The 15,295-nt window shown below is 41.5% G+C and overlaps 1 protein-coding gene and 1 long non-coding RNA gene across 3 annotated transcripts in view; one reads left to right on the top strand and one right to left on the bottom strand.

The window, feature by feature from the left end:
- The window catches only part of LOC136792612 (uncharacterized), a 27,476-nt gene extending 25,765 nt beyond the window's left edge, over positions 1 to 1,711 (bottom strand). Inside the window, exon 1 of the long non-coding RNA XR_010836638.1 lies at positions 1,503 to 1,711. This is a non-coding gene — a long non-coding RNA (uncharacterized lncRNA). The remainder of the gene's footprint in view (positions 1 to 1,502) is intronic.
- Positions 1,544 to 15,295, top strand: ZNF200 (zinc finger protein 200). Of its 2 annotated transcripts, XM_067014030.1 has the most exons (6): positions 1,738 to 1,941; positions 2,656 to 2,982; positions 3,611 to 3,702; positions 4,000 to 4,123; positions 4,270 to 4,337; positions 12,956 to 15,229. In XM_067014030.1, exons 2-6 carry the CDS (start codon positions 2,736 to 2,738, stop codon positions 13,001 to 13,003), a joined length of 579 nt encoding a protein of 192 aa, XP_066870131.1. In that variant the 5' UTR covers positions 1,738 to 1,941; positions 2,656 to 2,735; the 3' UTR covers positions 13,004 to 15,229. The 2 variants fall into 2 exon arrangements, with proteins under 2 accessions (XP_058894865.1, XP_066870131.1); XM_059038882.2 differs by lacking the exon at positions 4,270 to 4,337 and having other exon boundaries at positions 1,544 to 1,941; positions 12,956 to 15,295.

Genomic DNA, 15,295 nt, shown 5'->3' with positions numbered 1-15,295 from the left:
TCCTCCTCTTCAGAATGACTTCATAGCTTTTGCCTTAGTCTTTGGTCAGTTAGCAGGAGCTCTTTGTATGCTGGGAACGCCTTAGTCTTTATCTGGTTTATCTTCTACAATATGTCCCAGTCTACTGCTTGATTTTATTAATATTGTTTTTCTAAAGTTTTTTTTTAAATACAGTCACACAAGCTTATATTTTACTTCAAGGCACCTCAGTTTCCTATTCTGCCTCAATATTAAACTTAACCTTCTCTTAAGTGTTCTTTCATTGGCTATTAAATTCCATCTTTTTGTATGTAAAGACAAGAACCTTTTTTCCCAGAAGAATAGACAATTTCTGCTAGCACCAAGTTAAATGCTATCCTTGCATAGAGGTTGACATATATTCAGATCAATGTTGGCTATACTGTTCTATTTATTCACGCGTAGTTCAAACTACACTCCTTTGATTAAAGAAGGTTTTTTTCCGTAATTTTGATGTCTGGAAAACAGGTATTCGTTTTGTTTTGTTTTTTTAAGTCTTGTTGACACACAGATTTTTTCTTATTTATTTATTTACTTATTTATTGCTGTGTTGGGTCTTCGTTGCTGCGCGAGAGCTTTCTCTAGCTGTGCTGAGCAAGGGCTACGCTTCACTGCAGTGTGTGGGCTTCTCATTGCGCTGTCTTCTCTTGTTGAGGAGCACGGGCTCTAGGCACGAGGACTTCAGTAGTTGTGGCTCAGGGGCTCTAGAGCGCAGCCTCAGTAGCTGTGGCACGCGGGCTTAGGTGCTCCGCCGCATGTGGGATCTTCCCGGACCAGGGCTCAAATCCGTGTCCCCTGCATTAGCAGGTGGATTCTTAACCACTGCGCCACCAGGGAAGCCCCTGCCACACGGTTTTGACACTACTCTCTTTATAACATGTTTTAGGTCACAGATGAGCGAGTCACCTATAGTTACCGTTAAGAAACAGAACTCATAGTTTCACTTTAGTCATCTTGCCTGAGGCTGGCGTTTATATATAAGAATAAGGCAATCCCTGCTCTTGTGTGGCCCCAATTCCTGATGACTGCCTCACTGGAGAATGAACCGAGTATGGGAACAATGCAGAAAGAAAAGACGAACTGAGAATGGTAACGGAAATGGACAGCTAAAATTCCTGAGAAAATAAGATGGCCGGTCCAGACCGCTCTGTAGAAGTTGGCCAACAGGGGAGGGGAGCTTCGCCCGGCTCTGACCGAAGGGCCGCCCCTGCCGAAAGGGACAGCTGTCGGCTGTAACAGGACCCTAGAGCCGACAAAAACCAAGACCTACCACCACCTCGCCGCCACCGCAGTATTTTGATACCCTCAGGAGATGCGGCGGAAACCCCGTCCGCCTCTCACAGACCTTCCGGTCCGTCAGACGGCCCGCATCCGGTCGAGCCCCGGCCCTGCTCCGCCCCAACCGCGGCGCCTGGCGATCTCCCATTGGCTGTTTGGCACTGAACCACATTTCCCAGCAGCCCATGTTGCTAGATCGTCCGTACCTGGAGTGGTGCCAACCTGTCTTGGAGGGTTTGAGCCAACTTTCTGCTTTCCATCTCCCAGGTACAGCCGCAGAGAGAATGGCTGCTGCCAACCTGGCCTCCCTGCGTCCCTGAGAGCTCCGCCGGCCGGCCTCGAGCCTCGCCTTCCCAAGTGCAGACCGCTCGCTCCAAGCGAGGAGACCAGGCTTCCGCACCGGAAACGGGGCACCGGGCGTGACGTCACTGCTGCCTAGGCGCCCGGCCTCCCAGAAGGCACCGCGTCCCTGCCGTCCTCCCCAATTGACGGCGGCGCACACCAATAATCGCAGGCTGCCTGTGAGGACATTCCGAAGGGCGAGGGGTGGGCTTGGCCTCTCGATCCTAGTTTCCCGGTCTTTCCCCGAGTCTGGGTCTCTGGGGTGTCCCCAGTGAGCGCCCAGGGGCGGCAGAACCCCAAGAGGTGAGGGACTCCGGGAGGGCGGGAACTAGGCTGAGGCGGCCTCTGGGGTGCGGAACAGAGTCTATTGCTAGGGGAACCTGGCCGGATAGGTAGTCGGGAGCGCACCCCAGGCAATGCCACCAGCTGGGCTTTGCGATGAAGGTGCCCCTTGGCCAGTGGCAGAGGCTGCAGAGCGGGCCTGGCCTGGTGGGCCCTACTGGGATGTTCCCTGTCGCTCTTACAGGGCTTTGAGGGCGGAAAGGAGTCAGCAGGCCACACGTAGACAGCTCATGCGGCCTTGCGTTTGCTCCTTGAACCATCAGCAACCCCCGGAAGGGCATCCGAGGGACCTGCGGTCCAGGGAACGCAGTGAGGCCAGATTCAGTGGCCAAGTTGACTTGTAAACAGATGCCCTCGGTATTGGACCCCGGATTTCCTGTCTTCTGGCCCATTGCTTCTTCTACCAGCATGAGTTAAACCTTTCTTCCCAGTGGAGTTTGCACTTCATTTTCTCATGATGATGGCCCTTGAGGTTTGAACATCTGCTTTAATTCTCAGGATATTCCTTCCAGGCCTTACTAAGAGTATCGGGTAAGGGATCTTCCTTACGGTTGTGAGTTCCCTACCGTAGTTTATCTTTCCTTTTTGATTTAGATCTCATGTGGCCTCACTTTGCAAGACACATATTGGAGTGCAGGCATCTCCAGCCTGACTCATGGTTTCTCTTATCTGCAGCGTGACTGACAGGTTTCCTCCAGTACGAGGTGACTCTTGAAGCTCTGCAGAAACAATTGTGTGTGTGATTTCAAGGCAGGATGGCTGCAAAAGTGGTTCCTATACCCCCAAAGCCAAAGAGGTCCTTTATACTGAGAGTTCCTCCTAACTCCAAGCTGGGCCAAGATCTACTTCGAGATGCTACTAGTGGGCCCAAGACCATTCACCAGCTGGTTCTGGAGCACTTCCTCACCTTCTTGCCCAAGCCAAGCCTGGTCCAGCCCAGTCAGAAAGTCAAGGAGACCTTGGTTATTGTGAAGGACGTGAGCTCAAACCTTCAGAACAGCGGTAAGAAGCACATACTGTTTTACTAGAAGAGAAGGGGATGGTACTGGGGGCTGAGCTAGACTTCCCTGTTAGTAGTGAATTCAAGTTATGTTGGTGGGTGTTGGAAAAAAAGAGTTGATTCCAATAAGTCAACGTGCCAGGGAGAGGGAGTATTTTTTTCTCAAGCTGGAGCTTGAATGGTTTGCTAAGTGTGTGTAAAGCCACAGAATAAACAGTGTGTATCTTTTCTGTAGTGTCAGTTTTACCCAGACATTGGGGGAGAGGGGTATCTTTTTAGGATAAAGGAATGTGGATGAATTATTGAATTGACTTCACCTTATGTGGAATTTTGTTAACTTTTGTGCTTGCTGTGGGCATCTTCAGACTTTACCTTTCCCCATCCTTCCCCTTAGTAGTAATGGGAATTTTAAAAGGTGCTTAGGGGAATATACTTTTCATAGTGAAGAGACCCCATATAGGTTCAAGACCCTGTGGTTTGTGGATTGATCTCTGACTGGGCTCATAGGAACAGAAAAAGCCTTGAGTTACCTACCAAAGGAATGAGGACAGCCTGGCTTCAAGGTGTGGGTAGAGTCTCCATATTAGAGTCACTGACTTTTCTATTAACTACAGCTTCCTCTTTCCCCAGTGCAACCTCATCCCTTAGTGAAGCTTCTACCCAGAGAAGGAATCCAGCAGAAACAGGAGACAGTGTCTCTGTGTTTGAAAGCTGAGTCTGAGGTGGGTTCAGTTTTCCTGTTCACTGTTTGAGTGCATCACATTCTCTACTCTGGCAGCCCTCCCGTATATATAAACCCACTCTTGGGAGTCAGCAGGGAGATGGGGCTCTTTTCTTCACTGCCTCCTTGGACAGTCATCTTTTTTTTTCCTCTGACTCCTCTCTGAGCCTGGCTTTCCTGTCTGCGTGGGACTTCTAGATCCCTTTTGCCATCCCTTCCCTGATCTTGGTCTTTCTTAACAGCAGGGCTGTTAAGGAACCTCTGTTACTAAGAGGAAGGGGGCCTGTTGCTCTTTCAGGAGCTGGTGGTCTTTGAGGATTTGAATGTATTTCACTCCCAAGAAGAATGTGTAAGCTTGGATCCTGTTCAGCAGCCCACCTCAGAGATTCAAGACAACAGTATTGGGGAGATGATGTTACTGGGTAAGAAATCAAGTCCCTTGTGTGTTCAGATTGAAGGCTATGGGAAAAGCATGTTCTATTTCATCTCAGACTTTTTTGAGACATTGTTCACACCAGCTAAGTACATGTTCATGCACATTTAATTTTTGATTTATTCCATGTGGCAGAGCCTTCTCCAGCTGTGAGTGGCCATTTTCCCTGTATCTTGGGGGCAGTAAGGAGGGGCCTTCTCTTGGTAAGCAAGACTTGTTGATATACTCACATCAAATATTTAAACAGATAGAAAATGCAAGTATACTGTTTCTGAATCTCTGCACCCAGTGGTATTCTCCCCAGATATATTTTACATCAATGTAGTTATTGGACACATGATTAATTCTTTTAAGTCTTTTTTTTTTCTTGATGGTTCAATAGCTGTGAAGCCTACTAGTGTAAGAGAAAATCCCACTTTTGATGGAAATAACATCTGGCACTTATTAAGCACTTGTGTGCCAATATGTGCTAGACACTTCTAACTACTTTGCATGCATTCATTATCTCATGTAATTCTTATGATAGTACTGTTGGGTATAGGAATCATTTCTATTTCATAGATGATGGAATTGAAGCAGAGAAAAGTTAAGAAATTTGCTAAAGGTCACACAGCAGTAGGTAGTAGAGCAGGGATTTGGATTCAGGGAATCTAACACCAGAGCTTACAGTCTTGGCCCAGTACAGTACTGCCTCCTTGCTGCATTTCTCATAGTTTCATCAGTGAATTTCCTGTATGGTTGGTGAATGAAGCCTTCTTCATTTGTACTCATTTCCCAGTAGTGGCTAACAAGTGCTACATAGGAACTCATCTGGCAGCAGCTTCTCTGTAAAATGCTTAGAGATGCTTCGGTTTTTCCCTAGAAATATACTGCTACCCTAGAGCCAGGGTCCCTCAAAAATTGTTTTGCTGAGTGCCTAATACTTTTTACCTTGCCTTCAAGACTGGTTCTGAGGCTGAGGTTTTGTGAGTTGCCTAGGGTGACAGAAATACATAATGATTACTCAACTCTGTAGTTGTCTTATCCTGTATGGTTGGGGTGGTGGTACATAATAGGCCTGGTTAATTTCCCATATATTATTATATGTAATATTTTCTTTATTTTAGGAAACCGTATAAACAGATCAGATTTATTACACTGAGTTTTTCCTGAGTCTTAGGCAAAGCTAGGATTTATTTTGGGTGACTGACTGTTGGGCATGTTGCCAACTCCAGGAACACTTTGGCCCTGCATGTTGAGGCCCTGAAACCCAGTCCTCACCCTTGCCTTTCCTCTCCCTTGTCCATACTCTGAAGCTGATGATTTAAGCTTAGAGTCATTCACCACATTTAATAAATGCTGTTTTCCCCTCAGGCACAGTTGGGTTTTGGAGTTGATATTCAGGAGGTTAAAAATATATATAATGCTCCATTTCTACCCTCTAAGAGCTTCTAAGTTACAGCTGTAAAGAGCTATGATAAGTCAAGGCAGGATTTGGACCCAGGAGCAGAGTTTGGAAGAACACAGATTGGATTTTAGATGAGATTCAGTCCATGGCAGGAAATAAAATGAGGTTTTCCTCTGGGCACTTGGACATTGGGGATTGGAGGTCAGGTGTAAGGATGTAGAGATTTGGGAGTCATCAACATATAGCTGATAGTTGAAATAGTAACATTTGGTCGGGTTGCAAAGGGAAAAGTGTACGGGAATGAACCTCGTGGGGACAGGAATCAAAAGGAAGGCCCTTGACAGAGGAAGACAGAATTTGTGTTTCAGTCCAAGTATACCACATGAAAACAACCAAAAAGGTAGAGCACTTAAATTCTCAGTAAGATAGTTCTTATGGTTGTATCTGCCCTCTACTGTGGTAAGAGAATATACCTTTCCAATATTGATACAAATTGACTACATACTATGCAACAAAAACACAAGAGTCCAAAGAGTAGAAATTATACATTAGGATCTATCACAATGCAATACAACTAGAAATTAATAATGAAATCAGAGAAAACAATTTCTTTCTACCAGTAAAGTTTAAAACTATTAAGTAACTTTGGGTCAAAGGAGTAATACAAATTAAAATCGCATAATTTTTCTGCAAAACACTATGTATCAGAATCTATGGTATAATCTACAGTGGTACTCATAAGAATATGCAGGGATGTAAAAACATGTATACTGGTTTACAGAAATTAATTAAGCCTCTGACTCAAAGTTAGGAAAACAAGATAAGGGAAAACAGGAACAAAATATTAATAAATACAAACTTAGAAATCAATAAGTTAAAAACAGAAAAAATAGAGGAACTAATAAGTAGAAAGATTTACACACAAATAGATAAACCAGTTTCCATAGAGGAAACTGAAATTGTCAAAAAAGTAGTCCCACACACAAGAAAAAGGACCAGCCTTAGTTTCACAGAAAATTCTTGTAAATCTTTAAAAATTTGACAGTTCAAATTCTGTGAGAACTTTCAGAGTATAGAAGGAAAACTTCCAGGTTCTTTTTATGACATTAGTGTAACAAAGATATCACAACCTGATGAAAATTGCAATGACCAAATAAGATTTATTCCAGGAATACAAAAATGATTCAGTCATAGAAAGTCTATTTGTTATAAGTCTATCCATCTGAAAATAAGAAGGAGAAATAGCCTATGGTTATTTTCATAGTTATTGAAAATATATTTGACAAAATACAAACCTCTTCTTCATAAGAACACTTAACAAACTAGTGACTAATGGATACTTCCTTAATGGGCTACATATCCTTTCAGCCAGCATCATCTTTAATGGGAAACACTGGGGCCATTCACACTAGAATTAGGAATACAACAGTGAAGCCCACTACCACTACTACTATTTAATATTTTGTTTCAGGTATTAGCCAGTGCAGTTAAATGAGAAGGAAATTAGCCGTATTATAAGAACTTAAGAGAAAGATAAAACTACACCTATTTACATATAATATAATTGTGCAGCTGGAAAATCCTAGAGAATGTCTGAAAGCTTATTCCAAATAATAAGTATTTAGTAAGGCAATGAGATGTAAAATTATTATACTGAAATCATTCATGCAAACACAGTCATTTAGGCGATATACAATAGGAACAAAAAAGATTAAACACCTAGGAATAAACTTAAGTGTGCAAAAATTATGAGGAAAACTTTAAAAGGACACAGAAGTAGAGTTGAATGAATGGAAAGAAGTATCATGTTCTTGGTGGGGAAGATTTTAACATAAAAAAAAGGTCAGTTCTCCTCAGATTGATTTATGAATTCAATGTCATCCCTTTAACAAAACCAATAGGATTTTTTTCCCCTGGAACTAGGCAGTCTGATCTCAAATTCAAATGGAAAAATAACTACAAGTAACGGGGAAAATTGAAAAGAAGAGCAGTGGCGCAGGAGGGTTCTATCCATATCAGGTATTAAAGCAGCCTCTAAAGCCTGCCTGTCATGAAAACAGTATATAGTATTGGCATGTGACTAGATAGACCAACAGGATGGAATAAGAAGTCCAGGGACCTCCTTGGTGGCGCAGTGGTTAAGAATCCGCCTGCCAGTGCAGGGAACATGGGTTCGATCCCTAGTCGGGGAAGATCCCACATGCTGCAGAGCAACTAAGCCCGTGTGCCACAACTACTGAAGCCCGCACGCCTAGAGCCCGTGCTCTGCAACAAGAGAAGCCACTGCAATGAGAAGCCCGCGGACTGCAACGAAGAGTAGCCCCCCGCTCTCCGCAACTAGAGAAAGCCCCGTGCGCAGCAGCTAAGACCCAATGTAGCCAAAAATAAACTAATTAACAACAAAATTAATTAAGTTTTAAAAAGTGCAGAAATAGCTTCAAATACACACGAGGATTTAGTTTGTGATAAAGTTGGAATGTCCAATCAGCAAGGTAAAGAGGGACTTTGGGATAAAAGGTGTTGTGACAACTTAGTAGCCATTTGGTGAATCATACCTTACTTTGCACAACAAGAAAAACTCCCAGTGAATCAAAGGGTGAATTCCTTTATACCCGTGGCCTAGGAAGACTTTTCTAATTAAGACTCAAAAATCCAGAAGTCTTGGGGCTTCCCTGGTGGTGCAGTGGTTGGGAGTCCGCCTGACGATGCAGGGGATGCGGGTTCGTGCCCCGGTCCGGGAGGATCCCGCGTGCCGCGGAGCGGCTGGGCCCGTGGGCCATGGCCGCTGGGCCTGCGCATCCGGAGCCTGTGCCCCGCAAGGGGAGAGGCCGCAACAGTGAGAGGCCCGCATACCACAAAAACCACAAAAAAAAAAAAAAAAAAAAAAAATCCAGAAGTCTTGAAAGAAAAGATCAATAAAGTAAATACTTAAAAATTTTAAAACTTCTGTATGACAAAATAAAAAACAAATATCTGAGCAAATGCAGTAAATTGGAGGTAAATATTTGCACCTTATATCAGACAAAAGCCTAATCTTCCTTATTAAGAATTTCTAGAAATTGGGAAGAGAAAGATCAACAGATTTTCTCAGAAATACAAATTACTCTGAAATACATGAAAGAAGGCTTCCCTGGTGGCGCAGTGGTTAAGAAACCGCCTGCCAATGCAGGGAACACAGGTTTGAGCCCTGGTCCGGGAAGATCCCACATGCTGTGAAGCAGCTAAGCCCATGCGCCACAACTACTGAGCCTGTGCTCTAGAGCCTGCGAGCCACAACTACTGAAGCCCATGCGCCTAGAGCCCGTGCTCTGCAACAAGAGAAGCCACTGCAACGAGAAACCTGCACACGGCAACAAAGAGTAGCCCCTGCTCATCACAACTAGAGAAAGCCCACACGCAGCAATGAAGACCCAATGCAGCCAAAAATAAATTAATTAATTAATCAATAAAAGAAATTTTCTCATAGCTTTTTTTTTTTTTTTTTTTGTGGTACGCGGGCCTCTCACTGTTGTGGCCTCTCCCGTTGCGGAGCACAGGCTCCTGACGCACAGGCTCAGAGGCCATGGCTCACGGGCCCAGCCGCTCCGCGGCATATGGGATCTTCCCGGACCCGGGCACGAACCCGTGTCTCCTGCATCGGCAGGTGGATTCTCAACCACTGCGCCACCAGGGAAGCCCAATAAAAGAAATTTTAAAAATAAAATACATGAAAGATGTCCAGCCCTACTCATAATTAGAAATGCAAATAAAACCTTTACTGAGTTACTTAAAAAAAATCTATCAGATTTATAGAAATTAGAAACTTAACAACACATTGGTGGTAAGGTTGTTGGGAGATGGGTATATTGCTGGTGGGCATGCAGAATGGTACAGTTCCTGTTTATGAGAATCTGTAATTACCCATATTACAGATGCATTTACCTTTTGATCTAGCAGACCCACTTCAGGGAATCTGAATTACAGATAATAGCAATAGCACACATTCAAAATAATGTACAAACAAGGTTTATTCGTTATGGTATTGTTTGTAAAAACACAAAGTTTGAAAACAATCCAAGTGTTTCTGCAGGGTGCTGGTTGAATACGGTATGTTTCCACACATCATACCATGATCTCTGTGCACTGGAATATAGTGACTAAAGTAAGGCAAGTAGCAGAAATATACATAGTGTACTACCTTTTGTAAGAAAGGGAGAGAAAAAGAAAACGTATTGCCTAAAGAAACAATGGGAAAACAAAAATAAATTAATAAAAACTGCTACCTGTCTGGGGAATGAATAGAATGGATGGGGAGAGCGATGAGAGTAAGGCTCTCTATGTATACTTTTTCATGTTTTGATTTTTTGAGCCATATAAATATATTAGCTACTAAAATTATTTTATTTTTAAAGTTACTACAGTAAAGGAAGGTAAAATACAGTTTCCTATGAACAACACAGGGATGAGGGGTGCTGACCCTCCCAGCGGTCAAAAATCAACGCATAATTGATAGTCAGCCCCCCATACCCACTGTTCCTCTATATCCATGGTTCCGCATCTGCAGATTCAACCAACCTTGGATTGCATAGTACTGTAGTACTTATTGTTGAAAACATTCTGAGTATAAGTGGACTTTCGCAGTTCAAACTTGTGTTGTTGAAAAGTCAACTGTATTTTCATTTACCCTTTCAGAAAAATAAGAAAAATCATGAGTTTCAACTAATTGTTCTGAAAACAGATATTTAGCTCTTTAATATAACCTAATGTTTATAATCATTCATAAAACGCTGATGGTAATTCCTGAAAACTGAGAATAAAGAAACCTGCTATCACTATTAATATCATTAACTAATTTTCTAAAGCAAGAAGATAAGAAAAAGGGGTTGAGAAGAATGAATACTGGAAAGAGAGGGAACCAAAATATGATTTGTACTTAGAAAATCTAAAAGGATCAACTAAAACATTATTATATTTAATAGTTTTAAAGTAGGTTGATAGGAATAAATATTTAACAATCAATAAATAGCATTCTTTTTTTAAAAATTTATTTTTGGCTGCGTTGGGTCTTCATTGCTGTGCATGGGCTTTCTCAAATTGTGGCGAGAGGGGGCTACTCTTCCTTGCGGTGCATGGGCTTCTCATTGCAGTGGCTTCTCTTGTTGCGGAGCACGGGCTCTAGGCTTGTGGCACGTGGGCTCAGTAGTTGTGGCTTGCAGGCTCTAGAGCGCAGCCTCAGTAGTTGTGGCACATAGGCTTAGTTGCTCCGTGGCATGTGGGATCTTCCCGGACCAGGGCTTGAACCCATGTCCCCTGCACTGGCAGGTGGATTCTTAACCACTGCGCCACCAGGGAAGCCCAATAAATAGCATTCTTAAATAAACACAAAATAATGAGGGCTCTCATTCAGAATGACTGTAAGATAGAAGTAAACTAGAGAAATGTTTTATTGGTAAATAGAAAAGAAGATTCTTAAATATTGGAGAGAAACAGGTCTAAACTGGAAAACTAAAATCATGTAAAATAAAGATAGCAGTGCCCTCCAAATTTATACTGTAAATACACTCAGTCAAATTTGTGAAAAGGTAGAAGTGGATGTTCTGACTGGTTTTACCAATATTAGCATGTTACAAACAACAAACAGTGTGATACTAAACTCCAAATGTATTAGAGTTAACTGTAAAAACAAGTCATAAAAGAATGCCTAGGGGATTTCCCTGGGTGCACAGTGGTTAAGAATCCACCTGGCAATGCAGGGGACACAGGTTCAATCCCTGGTCCAGGAAGATATCCCACATGCTGCAGAGCAACTAAGCCTGTGTGCCTAGAGCCCGTGCTCCACAACAAAGAGAAGCCACCACCATGAGAAGCCTGTGCACCGCAACAAAGAGTAGCCCCCGCTCGCCACAAAAAGAGAAAGCCCGCGCACAGCAACGAAGACCCAGTGCAGCCAAATAAATAAATTAATTTTTAAAATACCTTAAAAAAAAAAGAATGGCCAGTAAACAATAGAAATTTATCAGATTTTAAGACTAATTTTTTTTTCTGGTTTTAAGTTGTGGAGTTATAGAGGGAGACTTCCATTAATATATCAGTAGTGATTGATAAAGAGATTAAGATTTGTAATATATAAAATTTATTTAAATTTATAAAAGTCTCAGCCCAATAGATAAATTACTAGTTTGCAGTAATCAAAGTGCAAAGTAAAGCTACAATGAGAAACCCTTGTATACCTATTAACTATTTGAAACGTATATCTACTGCCAGCAAGATTAGGTAAAATTGATAACCACATGTTGATGATTGTATTGAAATTTGTACAGCTTGTTTGGAAAGCAGTATAACAGTTCATACCAAGAGCTGTGATAAAAATTGGCATGTGCTTTGACCCAGCATTTTCATTATCCTAAGGGAATCATTAAAAGAAATAATTTGAAAGAAAAAATTCTATTGGTGTGAAACTGCTAAATCCAGCAGAGATTCATATTCTAGCTTCAGGTTCAGTCACATTATCTAAATGGCTGATTTCATCCTTTAATCTCAGTAAGTTGCCTGGAGTCAGACAAGTCCCTTGTCACACACCTGTTCAGAGCATACTTTTTTTTTTTTTCACTTTGTTGCCTAGTCTTTATAATTTGTTATTTTACACAGATTTTTGGGGGGAAATACAAATGCAGAAAAGTCTACAAATCCTAAGTGTACAGCTCAGATTTTCACAAAATGTACACATTTGTCTAACCACACCCAAAACTGACTATTCCTAACAGCCCAGAAATCCCTCTGTGCCCCCTGCTCAGTCACTACTCTCCTTTCTCCCCAAAAATGACAACTATTGACTTCTACCATAGTTTCATTTTATCAATTGTAGTAATCCTTTAGTGTCCAAATAACAATCCCTTGTGTGAATATGCTATACCTCCTTTAGTTGTGGTCATTTGAATTTTTCCAGTTTTTCACTATATTGGATTATACTATTACCTAATACTATAATATTTTAATATTTAATGTAGTGAAAACCTGGAAGTAACTCATCTTACCATTCACTTACTAGCCTCCTAAAGATTACAAGTAGTACCCTTTAGTATTTACATCCTTCATTCCCTGGTCCTTATTAGCTCAGTGCTCTACACAGAATATAAGGTCAGTATGAACTTGTTGAGTGAGTAGTTGGTGCTTATTCAGAAAACAAACAAATGAAATCTTTTAATGTAGTCCCACTCATTCCAATTTTAAAGAAAAGTAAAAAGAGGATTGTGTGCTTGCATTATGGGGTATGGAAAGATTTATCAGTCATGTATCCCACCCTCATTAAGGGTGGAAAAGTGTTGATGGCAATTATCAGCCAGTCCTCAGATTTCTGACTTTCAAGGTTATTGTTTCATGAGAAATCTGACTTGTTTTTTCCTGCCTGGTATCATAGCCCTCAAAAGTTACTAAATTCTCTCTCTGTTTCACCAGTCAGTGACAGTAATCCTGAGGGTAAAGATCTTCAGAAAGAACCTGTAGAGAATGAAGATCAGAGAGAAAAGTCTTCAGATTGTGATGAAATTGATTGCTCCGTGGTCTCTGAGCAACCTCCAGATTGCCAGAAAGAGGAAAGACTAAATACATCCATTCCAAAGGAAAGGAAAATGAGAAATCTTTTAGTTACCATCGAAAATGATACTCCACTAGAGGAACTCTCAAAATATGTGGATATCAGTGTTATCGCACTTACCAGAAATCGGAGAACAAGAAGATGGTATACTTGTCCACTGTGTGGGAAACAGTTTAATGAAAGTTCTTACCTTATTTCCCACCAGAGAACTCACACTGGAGAAAAACCCTATGACTGTAGTCACTGTGGGAAAAGCTTCAATCATAAAACAAACCTTAATAAACATGAGCGAATCCATACAGGAGAGAAACCTTATTCATGTTCTCAGTGTGGGAAAAACTTTCGTCAGAATTCTCATCGGAGTCGCCATGAAGGAATCCATATAAGGGAGAAGATATTTAAGTGTCCAGAATGTGGGAAAACCTTCCCAGGAAACAAAGAATTTGTGATTCATCTGCAGAGTCATGAGGCTGAGAGGCCATATGGTTGTACAAAGTGTGGGAGGAGGTTTGGTCGGCTGTCAAACTGTACCCGGCATGAAAAAACCCATTCAGCATGTAAGACCCGAAAACAGAAGTGGGATCAGGAAAGGTCTGATGGTCCTGCCTCAACCTGAAATATTCCTTAAGGAATTCTGAATTCCCAGGCTATCTGAAAAGATACAGATAAGAAAACCTCATTATAGCCAAAATTGGATAAATACCCATGTTTGCTGAAACCTCAAGTTTTTAGAAAATTCACAGGGGGGAAGAAAAAAAACAAAAACATCCTCAAGGGCTATACCTCAGTTAGCAACCAGGCTTTTTGGACTAGAGCTTTCTTTTGTGAACTTGTATAACAATGTACAGGTCACAGATCCCTTCCCTGAAAAATGCTTTGAAATATGTCTGGGGGCTGTTTACCTTCAAGGTGAAGAGTGATGAGTGTCCTGAAAGTATATCCAGCTTTTCCCCCACATAGGAATTCACTCTTGAGAAATAATGTAAAGGCCCTTATCTGGAACTGTGTTCCCCTAAAAGAACCAAACTATTGATTTTTTAAGTCAACAGCTTCTATTAGCAACTCATATAACCCTCTAAGGATACCCTTAAAGCCTGAGAGTTGAAAGGGATTGTTTACTTTGGAATTTAGGAAAATACAGCAAGTGAATGTCAAGGACTTACTCTGTCATTTGTATGTGATCTAAACTAATGATGAATTTCAATAACATTTGCAGTTTGTGGTGAAAAGTGACTTTTACAGAAATCCTTTTCACAGCGTAATTTAAAAGTGTCTACTGTTCTCACTGTATTTTGTTCTGCAGTTAATTGCTCACACAGCTCTCTCATGCCTTTCCCTTGCCAAAAGAAGTTTGGGTAGCTCAGGCCTGGCCACCCAGCCCTGCTCCTGGAAAAGCTGTTTAGAATCTTGCCCCTCTGTTGAGTTGAGAAGAAAACCTGCTAGGAAGGAAACCCCAAGAGGAGGAGGACGTTGGCTTGGATCCATGGCTAGTCAGTAAACTTGCCATATGCGTATTTCCCATCAGACCTTTGGCAATGGATGGTCACTACCTCACAAGCAAAGTGCTTTACTTTTAGCAATTATGTCTCCAATAGCTAGCTCACATTACCCCTCAGGAGACAGGGTTCCAGTGTCCTCATTGTAGTGGATATTTGTTCTCTTTGGCCTCCTGATACACAGACTTTCCTGACTTGTCTGCCAGAGGCAAGGCCAGCGGTGCCTTCATGGGACCGATCCTGTGGTGCATCATTTTAGGATTCTTGATCAGTCTTGCTCTTCTTAGAGTTCCTAAGGTTTTACATTGGTATTTTGATTGGAATAGGTTAAATCCTATATATCAGTACTATTGGGGGAAAATTACCTTTACAAATTTTGTTTCCTATCCAGAAACATACCTTTCCATTGATTAGGGTATTCCTAAGTTTTTCTAATTTTCTTCATGAAAGTTCTACATAATTTTGTTACTGTAAATAGTTTTTTTCATTATATTTTTCTAGTTGGTTATTGCTCTTACATAGGAAAGTTATTTTTAATTATATATTTGCAAAACTAGCCACTTCTCTGAATGTAATGTTCAGTAATTTTGTAATTTCTCAGTTCTGTTAAAATTTGTGGTTAAAAATTATACCATTTACAAAAAGTAGTTTTGTTTCTTCCTTTATGCCTGTTGCTCTTTTTTTGTTGTTAAAATATGTGTTTCT

The sequence above is a fragment of the Kogia breviceps genome, chromosome 14 (assembly GCF_026419965.1).
Source record: "Kogia breviceps isolate mKogBre1 chromosome 14, mKogBre1 haplotype 1, whole genome shotgun sequence".
NCBI classification, from domain to species: Eukaryota; Metazoa; Chordata; class Mammalia; order Artiodactyla; family Physeteridae; genus Kogia; species Kogia breviceps.
Note: the sequence above shows the minus strand (reverse complement) of the source record. Positions and strands in the feature narration are given on the sequence as shown.

Coding starts and splice junctions, on each gene's coding strand:
- ZNF200 (XM_059038882.2), top strand. CDS start 2,736: ATGGCTGCAAAAGTGGTTCCTATACCCCCAAAGCCAAAGAGGTCCTTT. Junction 2,983..3,610: donor CTCAAACCTTCAGAACAGCG/GTAAGAAGCACA, acceptor CTCTTTCCCCAG/TGCAACCTCATCCCTTAGTG. Junction 3,703..3,999: donor GTTTGAAAGCTGAGTCTGAG/GTGGGTTCAGTT, acceptor TTGCTCTTTCAG/GAGCTGGTGGTCTTTGAGGA.